Source organism: Carica papaya, chromosome 1 (assembly GCF_054855325.1).
Source record: "Carica papaya isolate Zhongbai chromosome 1, ASM5485532v1, whole genome shotgun sequence".
Classification (NCBI taxonomy): Eukaryota; Viridiplantae; Streptophyta; class Magnoliopsida; order Brassicales; family Caricaceae; genus Carica; species Carica papaya.
This window is the reverse complement of record NC_142309.1, coordinates 4,095,482-4,115,458: the sequence shown is the minus strand read 5'-3', so window position 1 is coordinate 4,115,458 and position 19,977 is coordinate 4,095,482. Positions and strand designations below refer to the sequence as shown.

Genomic DNA, 19,977 nt, shown 5'->3' with positions numbered 1-19,977 from the left:
TTATAAATCATCCGAACACCCATTTAGACACAAGGTCGTATTTGGCTCACCGTTCCTGTTCTATTAACTGTAGATAATAAAAGTAAGCCTTATTCAGCTTTTTTTTTTTTAACAAAAATTCTGCAATACATTCGATGACAATAAGAAGAGAGAAAGATAATGATATATATAAGCGGAAAGAACAAGCCAAATTACACATGGTTATGACCCATCCTTGAGAATCTTGCCGTCTGAATAAGATTCTAAGTATGAGATTACATGATCTGCTGCTTTGCACCCTGAGGCTACTGCTTTTCCAACCGACAATCCACCTCTGTGGTTACCTGCCACCACAGTTTGTTCATAATTAAGAATCATGCCATGGCATTGAGCACTTCATATTTCATATTACTTTGGGTATGATGGATGAAGGCAAGCAAGGGAGAATCAGAAATTGTTTTTCATTCCTTTGCTGGAAAGGGAGGATTGGTTTCGATTTGTTGTTTGCCTTCCCATCACCATATTTTTCTCCCTTTTTTATGTATCTCTCTCATCTTTCGAAACATCCAAATAAAAGGCCAAGATTTTCAATTATCTTTTTCGCATTTTCGTTCTCTTTTCATATCCCTTCTTTTCTTCTCCTTTCCAACTCCCAAATATAGCATTTTTGTCTCTCGGTAATATAAAATTATAAATGCTGAACATTATTAAAAGAATCTATCAGCATGATAAATCTCACTTAAGATGCCATGATAGTGCTGGTTATGAATAATCCATGAATTACAAAGTGACTAAATTGCAATTCTGGGTAGATGAACAGTTACCTGCATAGAAAAATCCAGGAAGATTTTTCTCCATTTTTCCAATGGCTTCTAGAACTGACCCATAATTACGCCCATAGAGCGGAAATGCTTTACTCCAATAGAAATGGCTGCCATCAAGAAGAATTACTTAAATTTATAAGGGAATAAATATAATCGTGCAAATTTAGTGATAATCATTTCGAGTTTAACTGATATAAGGCAAGAGGCAAAAGAAAAAAGAACATTTTAGTTTGTGCAATACTTCACAAATATAGGCTCTCCCTCAGCTCCCAGCAATTGCTGAAGATCAGACTTAACAATCTCCTTCAGCTCATCTCTATGGAAAGAGTTCGCAGAAAAAATTAGTTAAACAAAATATAGATCTAAGAAGAGATTGATTGATGGTGTAAACAGTTAAAAGCGAAGAAAGGATGATTAAGATCACCCTTGTCTAATCCTGCTTCACTGCTATCTCTAAAGTACAGAATCATGTTGGCAAAAATCAAAGACACTGAAACTCCCCATACGTTGATGCTCTTGCTAATTGATTGTTTCGACTTCCCCCAACAAAAGTTGTATACAGATGTAGATCGCTGGGGGCACGATCCGGGAACATCACTGATGAAAAAAGAGTGCCTGTACAAAGAATATGAAATGGGGATAAGATTAGGGCTAAAACAAGAAATGGCGCTAGTTATTCAATGATACTGTGCTAGAACCAGGGATTACCAAGAGTTTTTAGACCATTCTGCTGCTCCTTAGATGGAACAAGAACCCCAAATCCTTCAAGTGGTCTCTTGACATTCTCTTTCTTGAAGGTGGTGATTATCACTGATAGTGGCATATAATTCACCTGGCAACAAATGGAAAAGGCAATATTATGACCACAAATTAAAACTTTCAACGGGTTGAATACGTAAGAATTTAGAAATTGTGACCGGTTACTTCTTTACAAGGTTGTTTGACAATAACCAAATGATGCCAGCCCTTTTTCCCAGAAGCCAAACAAAAAGGCTTTTTTTTAAATGAAGACTAAGAAAAGATCTGATTTAATGAGAGCGCTATTGGAAATAAAATATAGAGCAAGAAAGCATGAAAGACATCAAAGGTAACACTGTTTAGAGCACTTTTTGATGCTCCAGATTCTCAAAGAAGCAACTACTACTGAACTCATATCCAGAAACAACATAAATAAAACAAAATAAATGAAAGAAGACTAAATGTGCATAAAGCATTTTCAGTCTCTGAATTGTTAATGCAAGGATAACTTCATTTTGCAGTCTGTCTCAGAAATTGAGAGCAAATCAGTAGCCATTAGCTAAAAGTTTTAAATCAAACTGCAGGAATAAATACCTCAGGGAGAAAGTCCAGAGAAAAGAGATCTCTTCCCTTTTTAATAGTCATTTCTTTTACACTGCACATTGGAGCCTAAGAAAAACAAGTTCCTCATCAGCTAATACTAGTGCCTTTGGTATAAATTATTCGTGCAATTATGACATTCATTCAGTACTTACTGTCATGATTACAGCATCAAAAGATAAACCTTGTGAATGCTTCTCATCATTAGAAGCACAACAAAGTGACCAATTATCTGATGCTCGCTTTCCGTCCTGATTGTAAGATAATGATAAAACCTTTGAATTCAATTTAATCTCATCTTTGAGGAGATTCTTGCACAGCGTATCAGTGAGTGTCTGCAGAATATGAGAATAAAAGAACCCTATAATTAGTTCAAGATTAAACTGTCTGCGCAAAAGATTTAGAATGCTAGCATTGATCCTATTTTTGGTCCACTGGATATTGAAAGGACCTGGGAACAAAAAAATTAGTTTCAGCAAAAGCCTAGAGAAAAGGCATTATACTTACTAAAGTACTAGGTTCATAAATACAGAGAATCTAAGTGAAGAAAAACATGTTTGGCTAACTCTAGAAGCTGGAGTTAAATTTCTGCCTTGATTAATTAAAATTTTCTGTTGTCAGTCTCACAAACTAACCAACAAGAATAAAAGGATGTGACACAAAGTACGATCTAGCCTCAATTTACAATGATATTAATTGGATTAACAATTTGTTACGACTTCCCGACTTCTCGAGAGTAGTATAGAAGGATTTTTTGACCAATCATTCAAATATCTTTCAGACAACAACTAAAATAATAAAGCCTATTCTTGATGATAGAAAATGCAGACAAGAATGTTCATTTAGCAATCCATGTAATAACTGTAAAAATTAATAATATTTATGTATCTGCCAACGAAGTTAAGCAGAACAGAGCACTTGATAAGCCACTAAAGAACCTTGACTCAAAAGATTGAAGAAACAAATAACATGCTTGAAAGTTCTAACAGTCAACAAAAAGAATATGTGAAGCAGAACAAAATATAAAATAGAAATTAATCAAACAAAACATGCAGTGAGACACACAATTCTAGTTGCTGACAGACACTGATAGAAGCAGTCTGAATTAAGTAAGATCATGTGCAAATATGTGGCAAAGAAAATTCAACATCATTACCTGCATTCCACCCTCAAAGGAAAAGGAACCACGCTGATGTTTCCTTTTGTCTGAAGAAATCTTTGTTTCTCCAATTTTATCACGTTTGGAAGACAACTTCGACTTAATTGCCCCAGCTATAACAGAGCCAAACCTGATAGAGAAGAGAACTTGAGACTTATTAAAAGGAAAAAAAAAATAAAAGAACTCATGAAATAAATTTTGTCAGAAATGAGACCATGCAGAAATGTCAATTTTTCCAACAACTACTTAGTCATGGAGCACAGGAAATTCCAAAGAAATATAAGAGTTCAGGGTTAATGTGGACTCCTAGAATCTCCTTTTAGGTCAATCTTTTAAAAAGGTAATAATATACTTTTCCCACAACCACTCCCATCCCAGATGTAGGATCAGAAAACTTGCACTTGGTAATGATATGCCAAACTGACACCCAATCCAATTGCAAGCATGGAAGGAAAGAAATCCTGTCTACATTCCTTAGGCGGGAATACTAAAGCCAACAAAAAGAAAGAATGTTGAAGCAATATACCTTCTCTCTAGATCCCATAGCTCAGGAAAGGAATGACACATCTGTTATAAGCATGAAAAAATAATCAATAATGCAGAAAAATTAACAAGCACCTAGAAATTGTCCTTGTGCAAACTTGTATACATAACCCAAACACCAGAGACATTACTCACAGAAAGGGATTCAGGATCTGCAGCACTTGTGCCAGCAACAAAGGGGTCAATGAGATAATCCACAACCTTGTCAACAAGAAAAACGAGAAGTTAAAAGAATGACAATTGGAAGCCACAAACATTCATATGAACGAGACAGAAACTTGTGAATATGCCCAGTGAAGAATCAAGTGATCAACAAATAAGTGGAGCACATTGTAGGCCTAAAGAGATAAGTCACAATAGGTTAATAGCAATGGAACTCAATCCATACCTCTTTCCCAAAATGGCGTTCAAAGAACCCACCCACACTGCAAGATAACAAATAACACAATGCTAAGAAGATAACTTCCTTAAAAAGTTTATTTAATAAAAGGGGCAACATGAGGACAAAAGAAGTTTAAAAGACCTTTCATGTGCACAACTGTCAGAGACTTTTGAAGAGTTGCCTTTCTTCCACAAAAATGGTTCCAAAATAATTTGCAACTGGAAAAACAGAAACACGTTGTTGGGCTAAATAAATAATCTATGCCTCTAGTGTCTGCCAGATGCAGCTATTAGTTTCTGGAGAAATTAGAGATTTTCAAGCAAAAAATACAGAAAATATGGTAAAGTTTAGCAGTAGGCTTGATAGATTCAAGTTTCAAAATTTAAGTTCATTACAACATTTTCATCAAAAATAAAAGGTAATACATGGTAAAAAATGAGGAGAATAGAAATATGAGAGACTTGGTTGTTACTAGGAAAAAGTCAACACATTATCATCTCTATTTTACATGGCCAACTTGAAAAAAGGAAAATGCTGATAATAAGACAATATTAACCACTTACCCTTCTTCCCTTGTGACTATCATATCATTGACGCCAAAGAAACATTACAAAAACCATTACAAATCACTTTCCTGTTTACTGGACTTCAAATTAACTCTGAGAAACAAACCTTTGATCGTGAAGAAAGAATACTGCTCTGGATGAATGCAATGGGATTGGAGGGGAGCTAAAATGAAAAATAGAATAAAGGTTAGAGTAAGAATCAGTTAGGAAATATCTTATTTTAGAGAGTATACCCCAGTAAGCCGAACATTGAGAAACAGGATATACCAGTACTGGCACTCCACTTCTTACAACATATCGCTTGTTCTGTGCAATAGGCTGCAGCAGATGGAAATAATCAAGTTATTGCAAAAGCTACCACGCTAAACTCAATCATTATTTTCCATAGACATATAAACCTTCAACTTTAAGCTGGAACTATCACTTCCTAAATTAAAGCCCTACCGGACTAAAACTTGGCCTAGAAAGATCAAGGACAGTCAACCAAAGAGGGCGTATGACTGTTAACAGGAATTGGACTTTACTCATCTGTCTGAAATTATTTAAAGAGCCTTACATATTGTTGCTTTTCACGAAGCCCAAGATCATCAAGCAAATTCCTGACTTCCATCTCACTCTCAGTCTGCAATAAGTCAAGAAATCCTTGGAATCAACATTACAGTTATCACACTTTTTGCCAAATATAAAGACGAAACCAAAATAATTAGCCTAAAACATATTAGAACATTCTAATGATAGAACAGCATCCTACTTATCCAACAAGTAATCTCTTAAACAATTAAAGTAGTACAGGCATAGTATCATGAACATTTACCATTGTATTTGCTCCCTCATCCCAAATAAGACCATTATGCGAAACACTTCTTAGCTTCCCTCCCGCTCTTCCATCAGCTTCAAATACGGTAACATTCAAACCATGTGATTTCAACTTATAAGCTGCAGCCAGCCCGCTTGAAATTCCCACCACAAAGAAACAGTCAAATTTTCTATACCAATATAAGTTCGGCAACCAAATTCAATAACTCTTAACACTTGAGTGTAGAAAGTGCTAGATGGAACAACATGTTTCTCTTACAAAATACCTAAAATTGTGTAACCGGATTTCTAAAAACTAAAAACCAGATTACCATATAATATAAGAATATTAAACTCTATTATATACAATTTGCAGAAGAAAATAATATAATAGCGTTTCACATCTTTGCATGCAGTTTAACTAAATTAACTATTCATAAATTTTCAATTCCTCCATGACAAAACCTACATTGTATTTCAAAGCATTGAAAAACCAAGAAATAAGCTTCTAGACAGCAAATTGAGCTAAACTAGGCGTTAAATTGAACTACACAAACCAAATCACAAACAAACCAAAATCCAATCGTGTCATATCTAACAACCAAGTTCATGAAGTGACTGACCTAACGCCTGCGCCTATAACAGCCACCTTTTTTCCAGAACCTGCAATAGCACCAAATGGAAAACAATGTTTGACTCTTAATTTACCGGGAAAAAACAAGTTAACTCTTGATCAATTACACGTTCTTATAGACTTTAAACTGTTTCTTCTGTCTGATAACTTTTACAGAAAAAGCAATTTTGAGAGAGAAACTTACCTGGCTTATCTTCTTTGGTTGTAGAGGCCATGGCTTGTCCTTCTGTGTGAAACTGAAGACTTTACAGAACTACGAAATTGAAATGCGAGCAGAGTAGGAGGAGGACGATAACACCGTTCGGTCAATTTTATACTGCGCCAAAACGGCAGTGTCTATTGTCGTTTCACTTTGATATTTTTTATTTATTTGGGCTGTTCAGTTATATTAGGCCTACCCGAGGCCCAAATGTTATAACGTTGTTTGAACCTCAAAGATACATCTGAATGGACTGAGGTTTAGTTTATAATTTTATTAATTTAATTTTCTCAATAATAATTTAGTATTTTATATAAATAAATTTATCAATTTTACTTAAATTTAAAAATAGAAATTGAGTGATAACTAAATAAGTTTTTGCTCCAGTTATGTTACTGTAAAATAACGAAAAAACTATTAAGAACTTTATATTAAACATATAAATTATAATTAACTTCTCAAAATATCAAATAACGAATTTATATAGATGTATATAAGAGTATTATTGGACCGACTTTTCATACATAAATACTATATCTATGAATGATGCATTTCGTCCAATCAATTTACTATATTTAATATAAAATAATATATATATATATTAATTATGCATGTAAAATTAATATAGAAAATTGGACATAATTATTGACCGGAAATTAAATGACAAATAAAATAAAATAAAAGTATACCCTAATTATTTATTAACTCCAATCCAATAGTTAAAAGTCTTGTCTTTTTATTCATACAAGCAATTATAAAATATTAATAATTTCTTCTTATATATGTTGTTTCTTCAAATGGAAATTCATGGCTTATAATATTAGATATATTCTAAAAATGGTATAAAGCGAACATATAAAGTTCCATAATTTAAATAAAAATAAATTCATAAATTAAATACATAAACGAAATAATAGAGTTAGAATTTATATTTCTTATAAAATAATTTAGAATGCTTAATAGGGATACAGATATATCTTTTCTAAAAGAACAAATAAAAATTAGAGAAATAAACGAAAAATAGATAACTAAGCATTTTATGACGACTTTCACTAACTTTTGAATAGAGTCCGAGCGGTGAACTATTCACAACCTTTTTATTGATCAAAATCTGAATCTTACTCATTTTGATTTGAAATAGTTAATGAAATTGTGAGATATACTATCATAATAAAAATATCATACTAATCACATATATGAAAAATTAAAGATTAGTAAAAATAAAAAATACAATCAATTGAACCCTTAATTTAATGTAAATTATTTATTATAAAAAAAAAGTCATTTATTCGATATTTACTTAACAAGTTTTTTCAAAAATAACATATGAAAACTCATATCCATACACTTTTTATTTTCACATACAAGATAATAAAAAATAATCATTTTTCATTTTTACCCGCTTACTAGTACCCCTAAGGGTCCATAGGGATGTTCTCATACTCGTGAACCCAATTTCTAATAAAATAATTAACTGGTCGCCCTATACCATGTCCGGTAATAGACACCAAACATTCCACTACCTCAATACCCCGTCAGGTATGAGGGTGAACCATATCTTCCAAATCTTACTGCTAAGGGACTTCCCAGCTCTATTTGACTGAGATAACGTTCACAGTAGGGTTCTCTATGTACTGGGTCCGTCCGCCCTTTTTTGAGTACCCAATAAGTCTGTTCCATACAGATTTCCGTCAGCATAACAATTAACCACGCAATACCGATAGCTCATTTTATATTCACAGTTCACTTAAACAAATAATATAGTTTAACATAGTCAAATAACCAATAACCGGAACACTAATAAACAATACAGGGGAAACAAATAACCAAATAACAAAAAAAAAATCATAAAAACCATCAATTCAGTTACGCACAGTATAATAGTAAATAAATATAGGCCAAACAGGAAAATAAATAGAAAATCGAAATGATCGTGAACTAACCAATTACGGCTCCACTAGTGACTTGTAATTATTTTTAAGGTTATCTAATTTTTCATAAAAATATACAATTATCGATTATTAAGTCTTAATTTACTGTAACGAAGAAAATAGTGAGAGATCCTTACCCGAATCGGTATTTTGGGATGTCACGCTGTCTACTATACTTCATAACAGGTACCGAATTTATTGAATTATCCATACAGGATCCAAAACACTTGTCACGTTCTTAAACATACCTTAAAAATTCAAAATAGGTGTCCAAAACTCATTTTGGCCAATTCTAGAGTTCCGGCACGGCGGTACCGTTGCCCACGGCGGCACCATCATCCACGTCAACGATTCACCTCGGTCTAGCCAGTTTTGGCCGATTTTGACCAGTTTTTAGGCAGTTTTTTGTCGTATCTCTGCAGAAAAACACGTTAGGAGACTTGATTAGCTAAAAAATCATAGAAAATTGAACTTACCAGCGGGGGGGATCTCCGGGTGCGGCGGCTCCGCTGGTGCTCCTTCGCGATTGAGGTTCTTTCTTCGGCTAACCTGCACAGAAGAGGACAGTGAACACAATAATCAAATAATCATGTGAAATAAGAATCAGAAATGGGCTCATCGGAGGGATTTTGGGACTTTGACCGTGGCGACTCCACCGGACTTCACTCGCGGTTTCCGGCTCACTCACCGTCCTTTTTGCTCTGATTTAATCATGAGGGTGCTCGGAATCAAATTTCGAGTGAGTAGGATAAATTTTTACCTTCTCGATGGTGACTTCGGTACGGCGGCGGTCAGCAGTCGGTCTCCTTCTTCGACGTCTGATTTTTCTTCTCCGATGGAAGCTAGCAACTAGGGTTTAGGTTCTCATGTGATATGAGGTATTTATCTCCATCCTGCTTTGACCTAGACCGTCGATCACGATCGATCTCGTCCGTCTGATCACGCCTAAGGATAAAATAAATTTGGACCATCCATCACGATTTGATATCGGTCATCTGATCGCACTTAAATGGAGAACGAATCCGGACCATCCACGCGTGCAAGATCGATCATTGGCCATCCGATTCCAGGGCACGCAGATCGCTCGCGTGGCATCCCACGTGACACCGACGTCAACATGTCTCGCCATGCGGCATGCTCTGCTTCGTCGGGTTTGCTGACTGGGCAGTCATACGTGACAATTTTTTTTATTTGCACTCTAATTCTCTGTTTTTAATTTTTCTTTTAAAAATACCCTACGAACCCAAATTTTTACTCATTTTTTTAAAAAATTATTTTCAATTTCATCCCTAACTTTTTTTTTTCATAAATTCAACAAAAAATAAAATAAAATAATTTTTAAAAAATTATATATTTTTTTATAATGTTAAAATTGATCCCAAACCAAATTATAGACCTAAATATTACATATTATATCTTTTTAATGCAATATTCTAATAAATGAGATTAATTATTTGAATTTTAATTGTCATTTTTTAAATAATTTCCATGTTGATTTTGTTTCTTTGAGTGGAGAAATCATGGCTTAGAAGCTTGGTTACCATCTTAAAAAGGGATAAAGTGAATGAGTACATATACATATATACTTTGAGTATATATGTGTGTGTGTGTGTAAGTATTTATATTTGCATTTACTTGTAAGCATGGGAACTTTGAGGCACAAGCAACTAGCTTTTACTTAATTTAGTTCCACTTATTGATTTTAATGATTCGATATATGTGATATAAATGTATATTGTTTTTTGGTGATGAATGGTTATTACTCTTTTAGAAACATGAAAACATTAATAGTTATTCAAAATAAATATATATAGATAATTCATGCCAACCACCGAATATTTTATATATTTATAGTAATTAAAATTATGAATTATATTTTACATGTTGAAAAAATAAATATATTATTAAGTTATTGAATAATTCGAACACGTTATTTTATAAATGCATTATGATATATCAAAAAATAATTTATAATATTTAATTCAGTAAATCTAATAATTTAATTTATTAACGTTTAAAAATAATAAACAACATTAATAACTACTGAAAGAAATGCATACCAATAATCTATGCAAGTCACTGTATAATTTATATTAGTTGAAATTACAAGTTATATTTATATGTAAAAATTAACGTACTATTAAATGATTGAAAATACACAATTCATCATTTTATAAGTGTATTACGAACTATCAATGATTAATCTATAATATTTAATTTAATAAAACAAATAATTTAGTTTGTCAGTGACTGTAGTTACCAAGTTATACTAACTTTCAGCAATTTTGAAAAAAAAAAATATATATACATTAGTAAAAATCTCTCAATTAGAACAAACTCAATATCTGATATAGTTTTTTTTTTATTAAAAAATAATGTGTATTACTTATAAAAAATTGTTTAAAATTGGTGAAAGAAATTTCTTAAAACATTATAGTAATATTTGATAATGTCTTATTTGACTAGTTTCGATAAAACGTAGAAAAAATTAACTTCCAATAAAAATATTTTCTCACACGATATTACCTAATGTTAATGACAGAATCGACTTTTACGTTATAATTATTATTATTTTAATATTCGAGTTAAATACAAATTTTTAATAAATATTTACACATAGAAATATATAGATACAAACATAGACTTATATTAAAACGTCACTTAGTGATTTTGCAAATTAAGTTTGAATTAAAGAAAAAAATTCAAAGATGGCTACTTACTTTTCTTTGACGAAAAAGATGGTTTATGGTTTATGGTTAATGGAGGTTTGCTTTAGGACCATTGAAGAACAAAAAGTTATCCACTAACAACATACTTGGCGGCAAAGCAAATTGAATGAATTCTAATTTTGAAATCAAATTATAAATATTTTATTATCATATATAATAATAATAATAATAGATTTGAATACTATGTAAATAATAAAATTGAAAATTAAATTATATGGGGGTAATTTAGTTAGAAAATTTATGTAAATAATAATAAGATAAACTAACCCATAAATTAATTCAAATTCCATTATTGGATTTTGGGTGTCAAATACTCGATTGCAAACCCTCTTCATTGTCCCAAATGTGGAAGACAAATGGAATGATCTCTTACCAATCAAATGGGCCAAAGCTTATTATGTTTAGTGGGTCTCTATATATATAGATATATACGTTAAGTATAATGTGTGTATGTGTGTGTGTGTATTGGTGGACGGTCCATATATGTAAAACTTAAGGTAGACGTAGAACTTATGAATCATGCCTAAAATGATTTATGTTCCAATTTTAAAATCATTGCGTGTGTGGGAAACATATTAATGTATATGGAGTTAAAGTTTGATTTGGGTAGGCGGGCATGTAATGAAGAAAGCTATAATATTTGTATTCCTTTCGATATTAGTTAAAGCTACGTGTAAAATAAATTAATTAAAAAATATTGAATTTTGTTCAAAAATTCATATTTAGCTTAATTAAAAGATCATTTAAATCATATTATAAGATTTTTTTTTTTTAAAAAAAAAAAACTATATTTTGCATGAAAATTATTAACATTAGGATACGGTTGATATCAATTTTTTTAAAAAATTTCGAGACACGTAAATTTAAATAATGTATTGTACGTCATTTCTCACGTAGTAAAAAAAATAAAATTATATTATATTATTTTTTAAAATAATTAAAAATTAACTCAAATATTTTAATTTATTGTAATATCAAAATTAGAGTATTTTAAATACCACGTAATAATTACGTATTGTATGAAAATATCATAACTCACTCGTATATATTCAATTTGATTAAGCATGTTAATAAGTTGAGTTATACGCTTTGGTCGAATTGTTGTTAAATCACAATATGTTTTTTATAGAGTATCGTGTAATCATAATCAATATTTAATTTTTCTATTATAATCAATAAATGTTAAAAATTAAATAAATTATTTTTTTACATATTGAAAATATGGCATAATGGTTTATTTAATAATTATTTATTTAAAAAAAAAAAGTGAGTGAAAATTAATAATTGTAAATTCAAAATTTCAGTTTCCACTTAATGTAAAAATAATATAAATTACATTATACTAAAAAAATTAATAATAATAATTATTATTTAAAAAAAAAAAAAAAAGGAAACAGCCGACGTGGGAGCTCTGAGGAAGTAAGCAGTAGGAGGCAGGAGAGTATCCCGTAACCGGTCCGTACGTACCTTCAAGGAAAGTGAAAGTGATGGTCCGTCCAGGTTCCGGGTTCGATACCCGATGCACAACATTAATGAACCTCACATGAATCTCACCTTACATCTTTTATATATATATATATAAAAATAAAATTATCATTAAATACCAAATCCACCGTCGTTTCACTCCCCATTCGAACTGGTTGGTAAGACTCCCCACCAAAAGTCTTCCTACATAAGATTCGCATTTAATTTCGTGCATGCCTTCCGCCCAATATATATCACAATCTCCATAACTTTTTTAAAAAAATTTTATTTAATAAATATTTATATATTTAGTTAAAAATTAAAAATTACATGAGATAAAAGATTAAAAAAAAAAATTTGTATAAAAAAATTTATTTACTGAAAATAAAATTTAAAAACAAAAATTATATATACTTTGGCGGCAGTTAGCCAGTTTATATATACTTATATCGCACGTGCATGGTGTATAACAGTATCTTAATCACGTGATTTTTATTATATGTTTAATATGCACGTGATATTTTTAATGGGAAGTTACAATTTATGGCATGTTTAATGCAAAGAATTATCTTGGCCCTATTAAAATTATAAACTTATTTTTCTAATTTAAATTGTAATTACCATTTATCAAATTTACTATTGTATATATTTTTAATTTTTATCATAAATTATTAGATTTACAGAGTGGAATTTAAATCGTATTTAATTTATTATTATATTAAAAAATACTTAAAAATGAAAGCTGATTATAATGTTTTAAAATAAATTTAATTAATAATTTTTCAATTATATAATATATACATACTGAATTTGAAAATTCTAAAAAAAAATGTGACTTTAATTTCGTTAGAAGGCAAGATAGTTGATGATAATTTGATTTACTTTTATTTTTAATTTTAATTTTTGTTTTATTAATTATATATATATATATATTTTTTACCGTAGTTCTTATATTACTATTTTCTTAAATTACATGGCTTGCCACATGGATTTAATTCATCATGTGATATGCCATATGCTAATAATTGAGGGAGAGAGTTAACAAAGTGCAAAAGCTTAAAAATGATTAAATTAACAATATTTAAATTTATTAGTTCGCATAAGCATTTTTGGATTTCATTTTACATTTTTTACACAATTTACTTAAAATATCAAATAGAATTACAAGAATGCCTATTGAAAAACATAAAAAAATAAAAGTACAAACTGAAAACCTATGCGATCAACATCCGATGCATAATTGAGAAAAAATGGGAGATAACATTTTTTTTTAACTTTCATGCTGTTCAGGATCCACATTTTGGTCGTGCTGATATGAAATTATTAATAATAAGGAATTGAGTTACACTACCTAAGTAAGAATATCAATACTTTACTACCGATACGAAAAAAATCAAAAGTTGATAGAAATAGTAAAACAAGTAATAAAGTTTATTTCTCGATTTAAATAAATTCGTTTAACTTTAAAATATTTATTCCTTACTCATCTTTAAGATTTCAAATACCATTTATGAATGAAATAGCAATGATAGCAATACACATCATACATTCTAAAATACCAACAGTAATCAAATTTTATCTTTTTACTTACTTATCAGTGTCGCTGGGGTTTATAGGAGTTCTCACTACACGTGGACCAAGTATTCATTATATTAATCAACCGACTGTCTCTATACCCCGTTCCGTAATGGATGCCAAACATGTAATCACATCAATACCCTGTATGGTATGAGCCTAATCAAACAATTTTCAACCCCTTCCGATATGGGATCTCTCAGCTCTGTTCGACTGAGGGTAATGTCAATGGCATGGTTTACCTTATGTACCAGGTTCGTACATCATTTTTCATGACACTCGGTAAGTCTCTTTAATTTTTATCACGTTGCATACACATACTAGTCACTATTACCATTTAGCCATCAAATACATGCAACACTCTCATCTTAAAATTACAGGATAATAGGATGATTTTTTAATAGACAATACGAATTAATACTCGATAACTCAAAGAAACATAATTAAGCTACTCGTGTCAAACTAGATTAACATATAAATATGAAACGGTTGAATGAATAAATAAACATTAAAGCAATCAAAAATCAATAAATTAAAGAATACAAAATAACAGTATGTAAGTAAAACAGTATAGTAATAAATAAGAAACACATATAAGCTATAGACAATTATACACTAACCAGTTACTGACTCCATCGATGACCTGTATTTAATTAATCAATGGTCGCCAACATTTATAATTTTTTATTTATTATTTATTAAACTTTAACTTAACCGTAACAGGAGAGAGAGTGAAGGATTATTGCTCCGGGTCAGTGTTCGGAATACTGCTTTTTTCACTGCACTTTTCGATATTTTCTGGTTCCTGAATTTCTTAGGTTTTTATGCAAAAGCTAAAACATGCATGAAATATCATGGAAATATGTAAAAAAACACAACCAAAATGGGTTAAAATTTCCCAGGGGCCGGTTTAGGATTCTGGCACGATGGCCTCACAGTGCTTTAGCGCTGGCTCTGCTGCCTACGACAGTTCCTCATTTCGATCAGGTTGATTTCAACCAGTTCTGTTCGAAAAGCTACGAATTTGGGGTTAGGTGGTATTTAGGTGGTATCTGTTGGTGGAAAAATAAGAAAAACTAAAACTTACTAACGGTTTGGGATTTTTGGTGCGACGGCTCTGCCGTTCCTCCCTCGGGATCGTGGTTTTCCTTCGATTGCTCTGTACTGAAAACACGTTAAATAACTAATGGTCGAAAAATAGAAAGGAATAGAAAGAGGATTTGGACTCATCGGAGGGGTTTTTCGATTTCGGGTGCGACAGCTTGGCCAAGCTCCACCCTCCATTTTCGATTTCTCTCTTAGTTTTTCAGTGCTAATAAGAGTTTGGAGAGGTTTGAAATCGAGAAATGGAGCGAACAGGAAGAAAAAACTCACATTCTGACATCAGTGACTGGCTCCGGTGCGGCGATAATGACGACCGGTCTTCTTTTTCGATGACTAATTCACTTTCCGGCTGCCCCCCTTCTTCTTCTCCGATGCTCATTGACGACTAAAGTTTTGGGAGTCTGGGTGGAGAGGTTTAAATACCTCTCTACTTTCGATCTGGGATATTCGTTCATGGCCCAACCTTTACCATCCGATCTAGCTTATTTGAAAAATAATTTAGAGCCGTCTGATTGAAGGCACGTATACCGTTTGATCGCTTGAAGGAGAAACGAATATGAGTCGTTCGTACGTGCGGGAGTGAATCTAGACCATTGGATCGGTTGGTATGCAGATTGCCCGCGTGGAACACGTGTCCATGTAATGCCCCATTTTTTTTTTCAACGGCGTACGATCAACAATCCTATGACCCAACACGCCAATTTTATACCAATAGCATTCCCCATAAACAAAACTTGTCCACAGTTCATTGTTCTAACTCAAGGTAAACTTGTAGTTCTACCTATACATCAATGACACCCCATACCATACCCTTCAAGTAAGTCAACATCCGTACTAATATAAACTTTTACAGGTGGTAACCCGCCACAAGGAGACTCTGGCCCTATGGTGCTAAAGACTAGGCTCCGTACCCAACAACTCAGATTCCGGCTCCATCCCTACTTCATTTGAAAAATGACAAGAAGTGAGTTCACATAACTCAATACAATAAAAATCAAGTTGCAGGTATAATATGCAGTGACAAGACAGTTAGTATATCTATATGTATTTCTCTTACACTACCCAAGTCATGCTTTAGAACCACCCTACAACTAACCATTATTTACCTACCCCGAAAGACCAGCTATTCAATAACACATACAGCAACAACAACTTCAGTACCCCCATAAGTACCCTGTCTATACCACCTACCTCCTGCCTCAACCCTACCCTAGTACAACACCAGCCCCCTACCCTGGTAGACTATTCGGGTGCCTATCCCACGTGACTCCCCGGCCGAAGTCACACCCTAAGCGCCCCGTTCACATTCATCACCAATATCAACTACTTGTACACCCTTCTCTCCCACTCTACCCTAATAGGCCACCCACGCACACACACCACCATCTCGTGTCACCAACATTGGCGACTCATATCCACCACCTCGACCCCAAGAGGCCACACACGCACACGAATACCATTACCACACATCACCAACATCGACGACTCATACTCACATCTCTACCTCTCGACCCCATTGGCCACTCACACACACAATACCATTCTCGCTCGTCACCAACATCGGCGACTCATGCTCACTCCTCCACACCTCGACCTTAATAGGCCACGCACACACCCAATCTATCCCCACCTCGACCCCAATAGGCCACGCACACACCCAATTCGTCCACACCTCGACCCTAGTAGGCCACGCACACACGCAATACCGTTTTCGTACATCACCAACATCGGCGACTCATGCTCACTACTCCATACCTCGACCTTAATAGGCCACGCACACACACAATTCGTCCACCCCTCGCCCTCAATAAGCCACGCACACACACAATCCGTCCACACATCGACCTCAATAGGCCACACACACACAATCCGTTCTCGCACGTCACCAATATCGGTGACTCATGCTCACTACCCCACACTTCGACCATAATAGGCCACGCACACACATCATCCGTCCACACCTCGGCCCCAATAGGCCACGCACACACAATCCGTCCACACCTTGACCCCAACAGGCCATGCACACACACAATCCATCCACACCTCGACCCCAACAGGCCATACACACACACAATCCGTTCTCACACGTCACCAACATCGGCGACTCATGCTCCCTCCACTACCTCTCGACCTTATTAGGCCACACGCACACCAAGACTTCCCGCACACACCGACGATGTTCCCTCGCCAACCTTTAAATTTATAGTAAATATACTAAACCATCTCCCCTCATCACACTCCTGTTATACCCCTACCAACGCATCCCTACTCTGTCACCCTAAACCATACTCTATAGTCCCCTCCTATGCCATCCCAATCTCCAGCAACTACGTTCTTATCCCTTGCTAAACCGACCTCTCCCTATGGTTCCATAAGCCTCTTCCCTCACCTGAAACTTTTCATACATGTCAATTTCTATTCCATAGTCTCCTCCATCTCACAGTCTGAACTCACACTGTCCCACTCACCACGCACGTCCCTCTCACCCTCGCACAGTCCGAACTCACACTGTCACATTCCCCACACTCACCCCTCTCACCGGACACTCACCGAATTCGTTCCTCCTGCTCATTCCGCTTGTGACTCTCTCCGCACCCCCGCTCTTGCACATGATTCCCTTCGTCATCTCGAATTTTCCCACACACGCCAAACTGCTCACTCCATCTTCCTCTCAGTGACCTTCCCTCGGTGCTCACACTCACCGCACACAACCTCCTCTCTCTCTCTCATAGATCTCCCGTACGCCCCAACGACGCCATCCTCTCCTTCTCACGGCCTCCTCCGCGAACGTCTCCGCCATTCCGTCCTACACTCCACCTCTCAGGTCCGCCTAGCTACCTACGGACTCCCTGGCCTCGGCAACCTGCAAATAGCATCACAACTCACCCAATACCTACTCAACAAAAGTTTTTACCGTACCTTCCATTTCAACTTTCCTTCCTCTTGCCGATCGCACCGTTCGTCATCCGCGGCTCTATTCTCTCTCCCTTCTCACTCCTCTTTGCTCCGACTCCCCTCTCTCTCTTCTGGAACCTTCTTCCCTCTCTTCCTTCCTCCTTCCTGCTCTCTTCCTTCCCTGCTTTTCTCTTTCTTTTTTTTTCCTCTTCCCTTTCCTTCCCGACCCCCATTCATATCCTACCAGCTTACCCAAAACAACGTCGTTTTTTCCTTCCCAAAACAACGTCGTTTTTCCCTTCCCAAAACAACATCGTTCTCCCCCTCCCAAAACGACGTCGTTTTCCCCTCTTCAAAATGGCGTCGTTTCTTCAAACAATTTTTTTTTTCTCTTTCCCTTTTTCCGTTATTACAGTCTGTGTGTCTGCCACCCGGTGCACAGCGACTGGCTGTGCTGCTGACATGACTGTCCACGTGGCAACTTTTTCTATTTTTGTACTTTTGCCGCAATTTTTAAATTTTTATTTCAAATAAGTCATTTTTTATTTCCAGTTTGACAATGACTTCTGAAAATTATTTTCAAATACATCCAAAATACATATTCTTCAAAAACTTTAAAAAAAATTAAAATTAAAATTTCTAAAATTATTTTTAATATAAATTTGATCATCCCGAACCTAACTCCCGGACTCGGGGTGTTACACAAAAATCTTCAAGTGCACATTTATAATTATATATTTGTTGTCTAATTGAACAAATAAACATTGAATTCCTATACATATAAAGGAAAAATGATATTTTAAGCATTTAACCTATTATATATAATTAATTAAAAAAATTTATTATCTCAATATATTTTTTTTCAATCTAAAATATAATATATTTATCAAAATTTAGTTCAATTAGTTATCACGACATTATCAATGCGTTAGTAAGATAAATTTTAATCTCTTACTAAGTGAGTTATTGGTATTTAGGTTTAGAATTTTGGGTTCGGATTTGAAATAAATAGAGCACATTATAGTTGTCACAATAAATTTGAATTTGTGTGTTTTTTTTTTGAGATAAATTTCTTTGTTTGATTTATATAAATTTTATACATTCATTTTATATACTCACTTGATTACTATATTGCATAACATAAATGTGAAAACATTGGATGTAACGGCCCCGGAAATTTAAAATGAAATATGTGTATTAAAAATGTCAAATGCGGAAGCGTAATAAAAATTTTGATTTAACATCTCTTACACTAAAACCAAAAATATGCTCAAAGTATAAAAGAACAAACTAACTAAAAGAGAAACTCGAAAATAAAAGCTATAAATATGACTACGGAGTCTTCAGGTGTCCCCTTCGCCGTCTTCATGCCGAACGGGCTCGGGAACAATGTCTTCCTGATCTGAAATGATTAAATAAGGAATGAGCTACACCAGCCCAGTAAAGACATCACACTATCTCACCGTCACGGAGGTAAAGATGGGTAGAAAACACAAAAGGACCAATGGAGCATAGTTTACAACAAACTCGTTTATTAACATAAAAACTTTTACTATCCACTTATCTCGGTGAAATTCATAAAACAATATACGAAAGCAATAACATTATCATCATCACGAAATCATAGAAACTGTATAACATAATACTTATCACGCCTTTTGCATCTCAATCATTACACAACATATTTTTCTTTATTTACCAGCCTACTAGTATCCATGGGGATCTATAGGGGTCCCACTACCCGTGAACCCTCAACACTTGTAATCAAATTCCACGGCCGTCCCCATACCCCGTTCGGTATGGGCGCCAAAACTATAAACCTCAATACCCCGTCCGGTATGAGGGTGAAACGGGCCGTCC

At 34.0% G+C, this 19,977-nt stretch overlaps 1 protein-coding gene across 2 annotated transcripts; it reads right to left on the bottom strand.

Annotated features, from left to right (window-relative positions):
- Positions 1-74: 74 nt before the first annotated feature.
- HEMG2 (Flavin containing amine oxidoreductase family) lies at positions 75-6,541 on the bottom strand. 2 transcript variants are annotated; one of them, XM_022034724.2, is made up of 18 exons: positions 6,405-6,541; positions 6,210-6,249; positions 5,606-5,741; positions 5,348-5,413; positions 5,059-5,109; positions 4,898-4,954; positions 4,367-4,443; positions 4,232-4,268; positions 3,979-4,044; positions 3,827-3,867; positions 3,298-3,430; positions 2,297-2,476; positions 2,136-2,210; positions 1,512-1,635; positions 1,310-1,418; positions 1,045-1,119; positions 804-910; positions 75-323 (listed from the first exon to the last, which is right to left on the bottom strand). In XM_022034724.2, the coding sequence occupies exons 1-18, from the start codon at positions 6,433-6,435 to the stop codon at positions 202-204; spliced, it is 1,527 nt and encodes a 508-aa protein (XP_021890416.1). In that variant the 5' UTR covers positions 6,436-6,541; the 3' UTR covers positions 75-201. The 2 variants fall into 2 exon arrangements, with proteins under 2 accessions (XP_021890416.1, XP_088071334.1); XM_088215208.1 differs by lacking the exon at positions 75-323 and having other exon boundaries at positions 1,026-1,119.
- Positions 6,542-19,977: the final 13,436 nt, after the last annotated feature.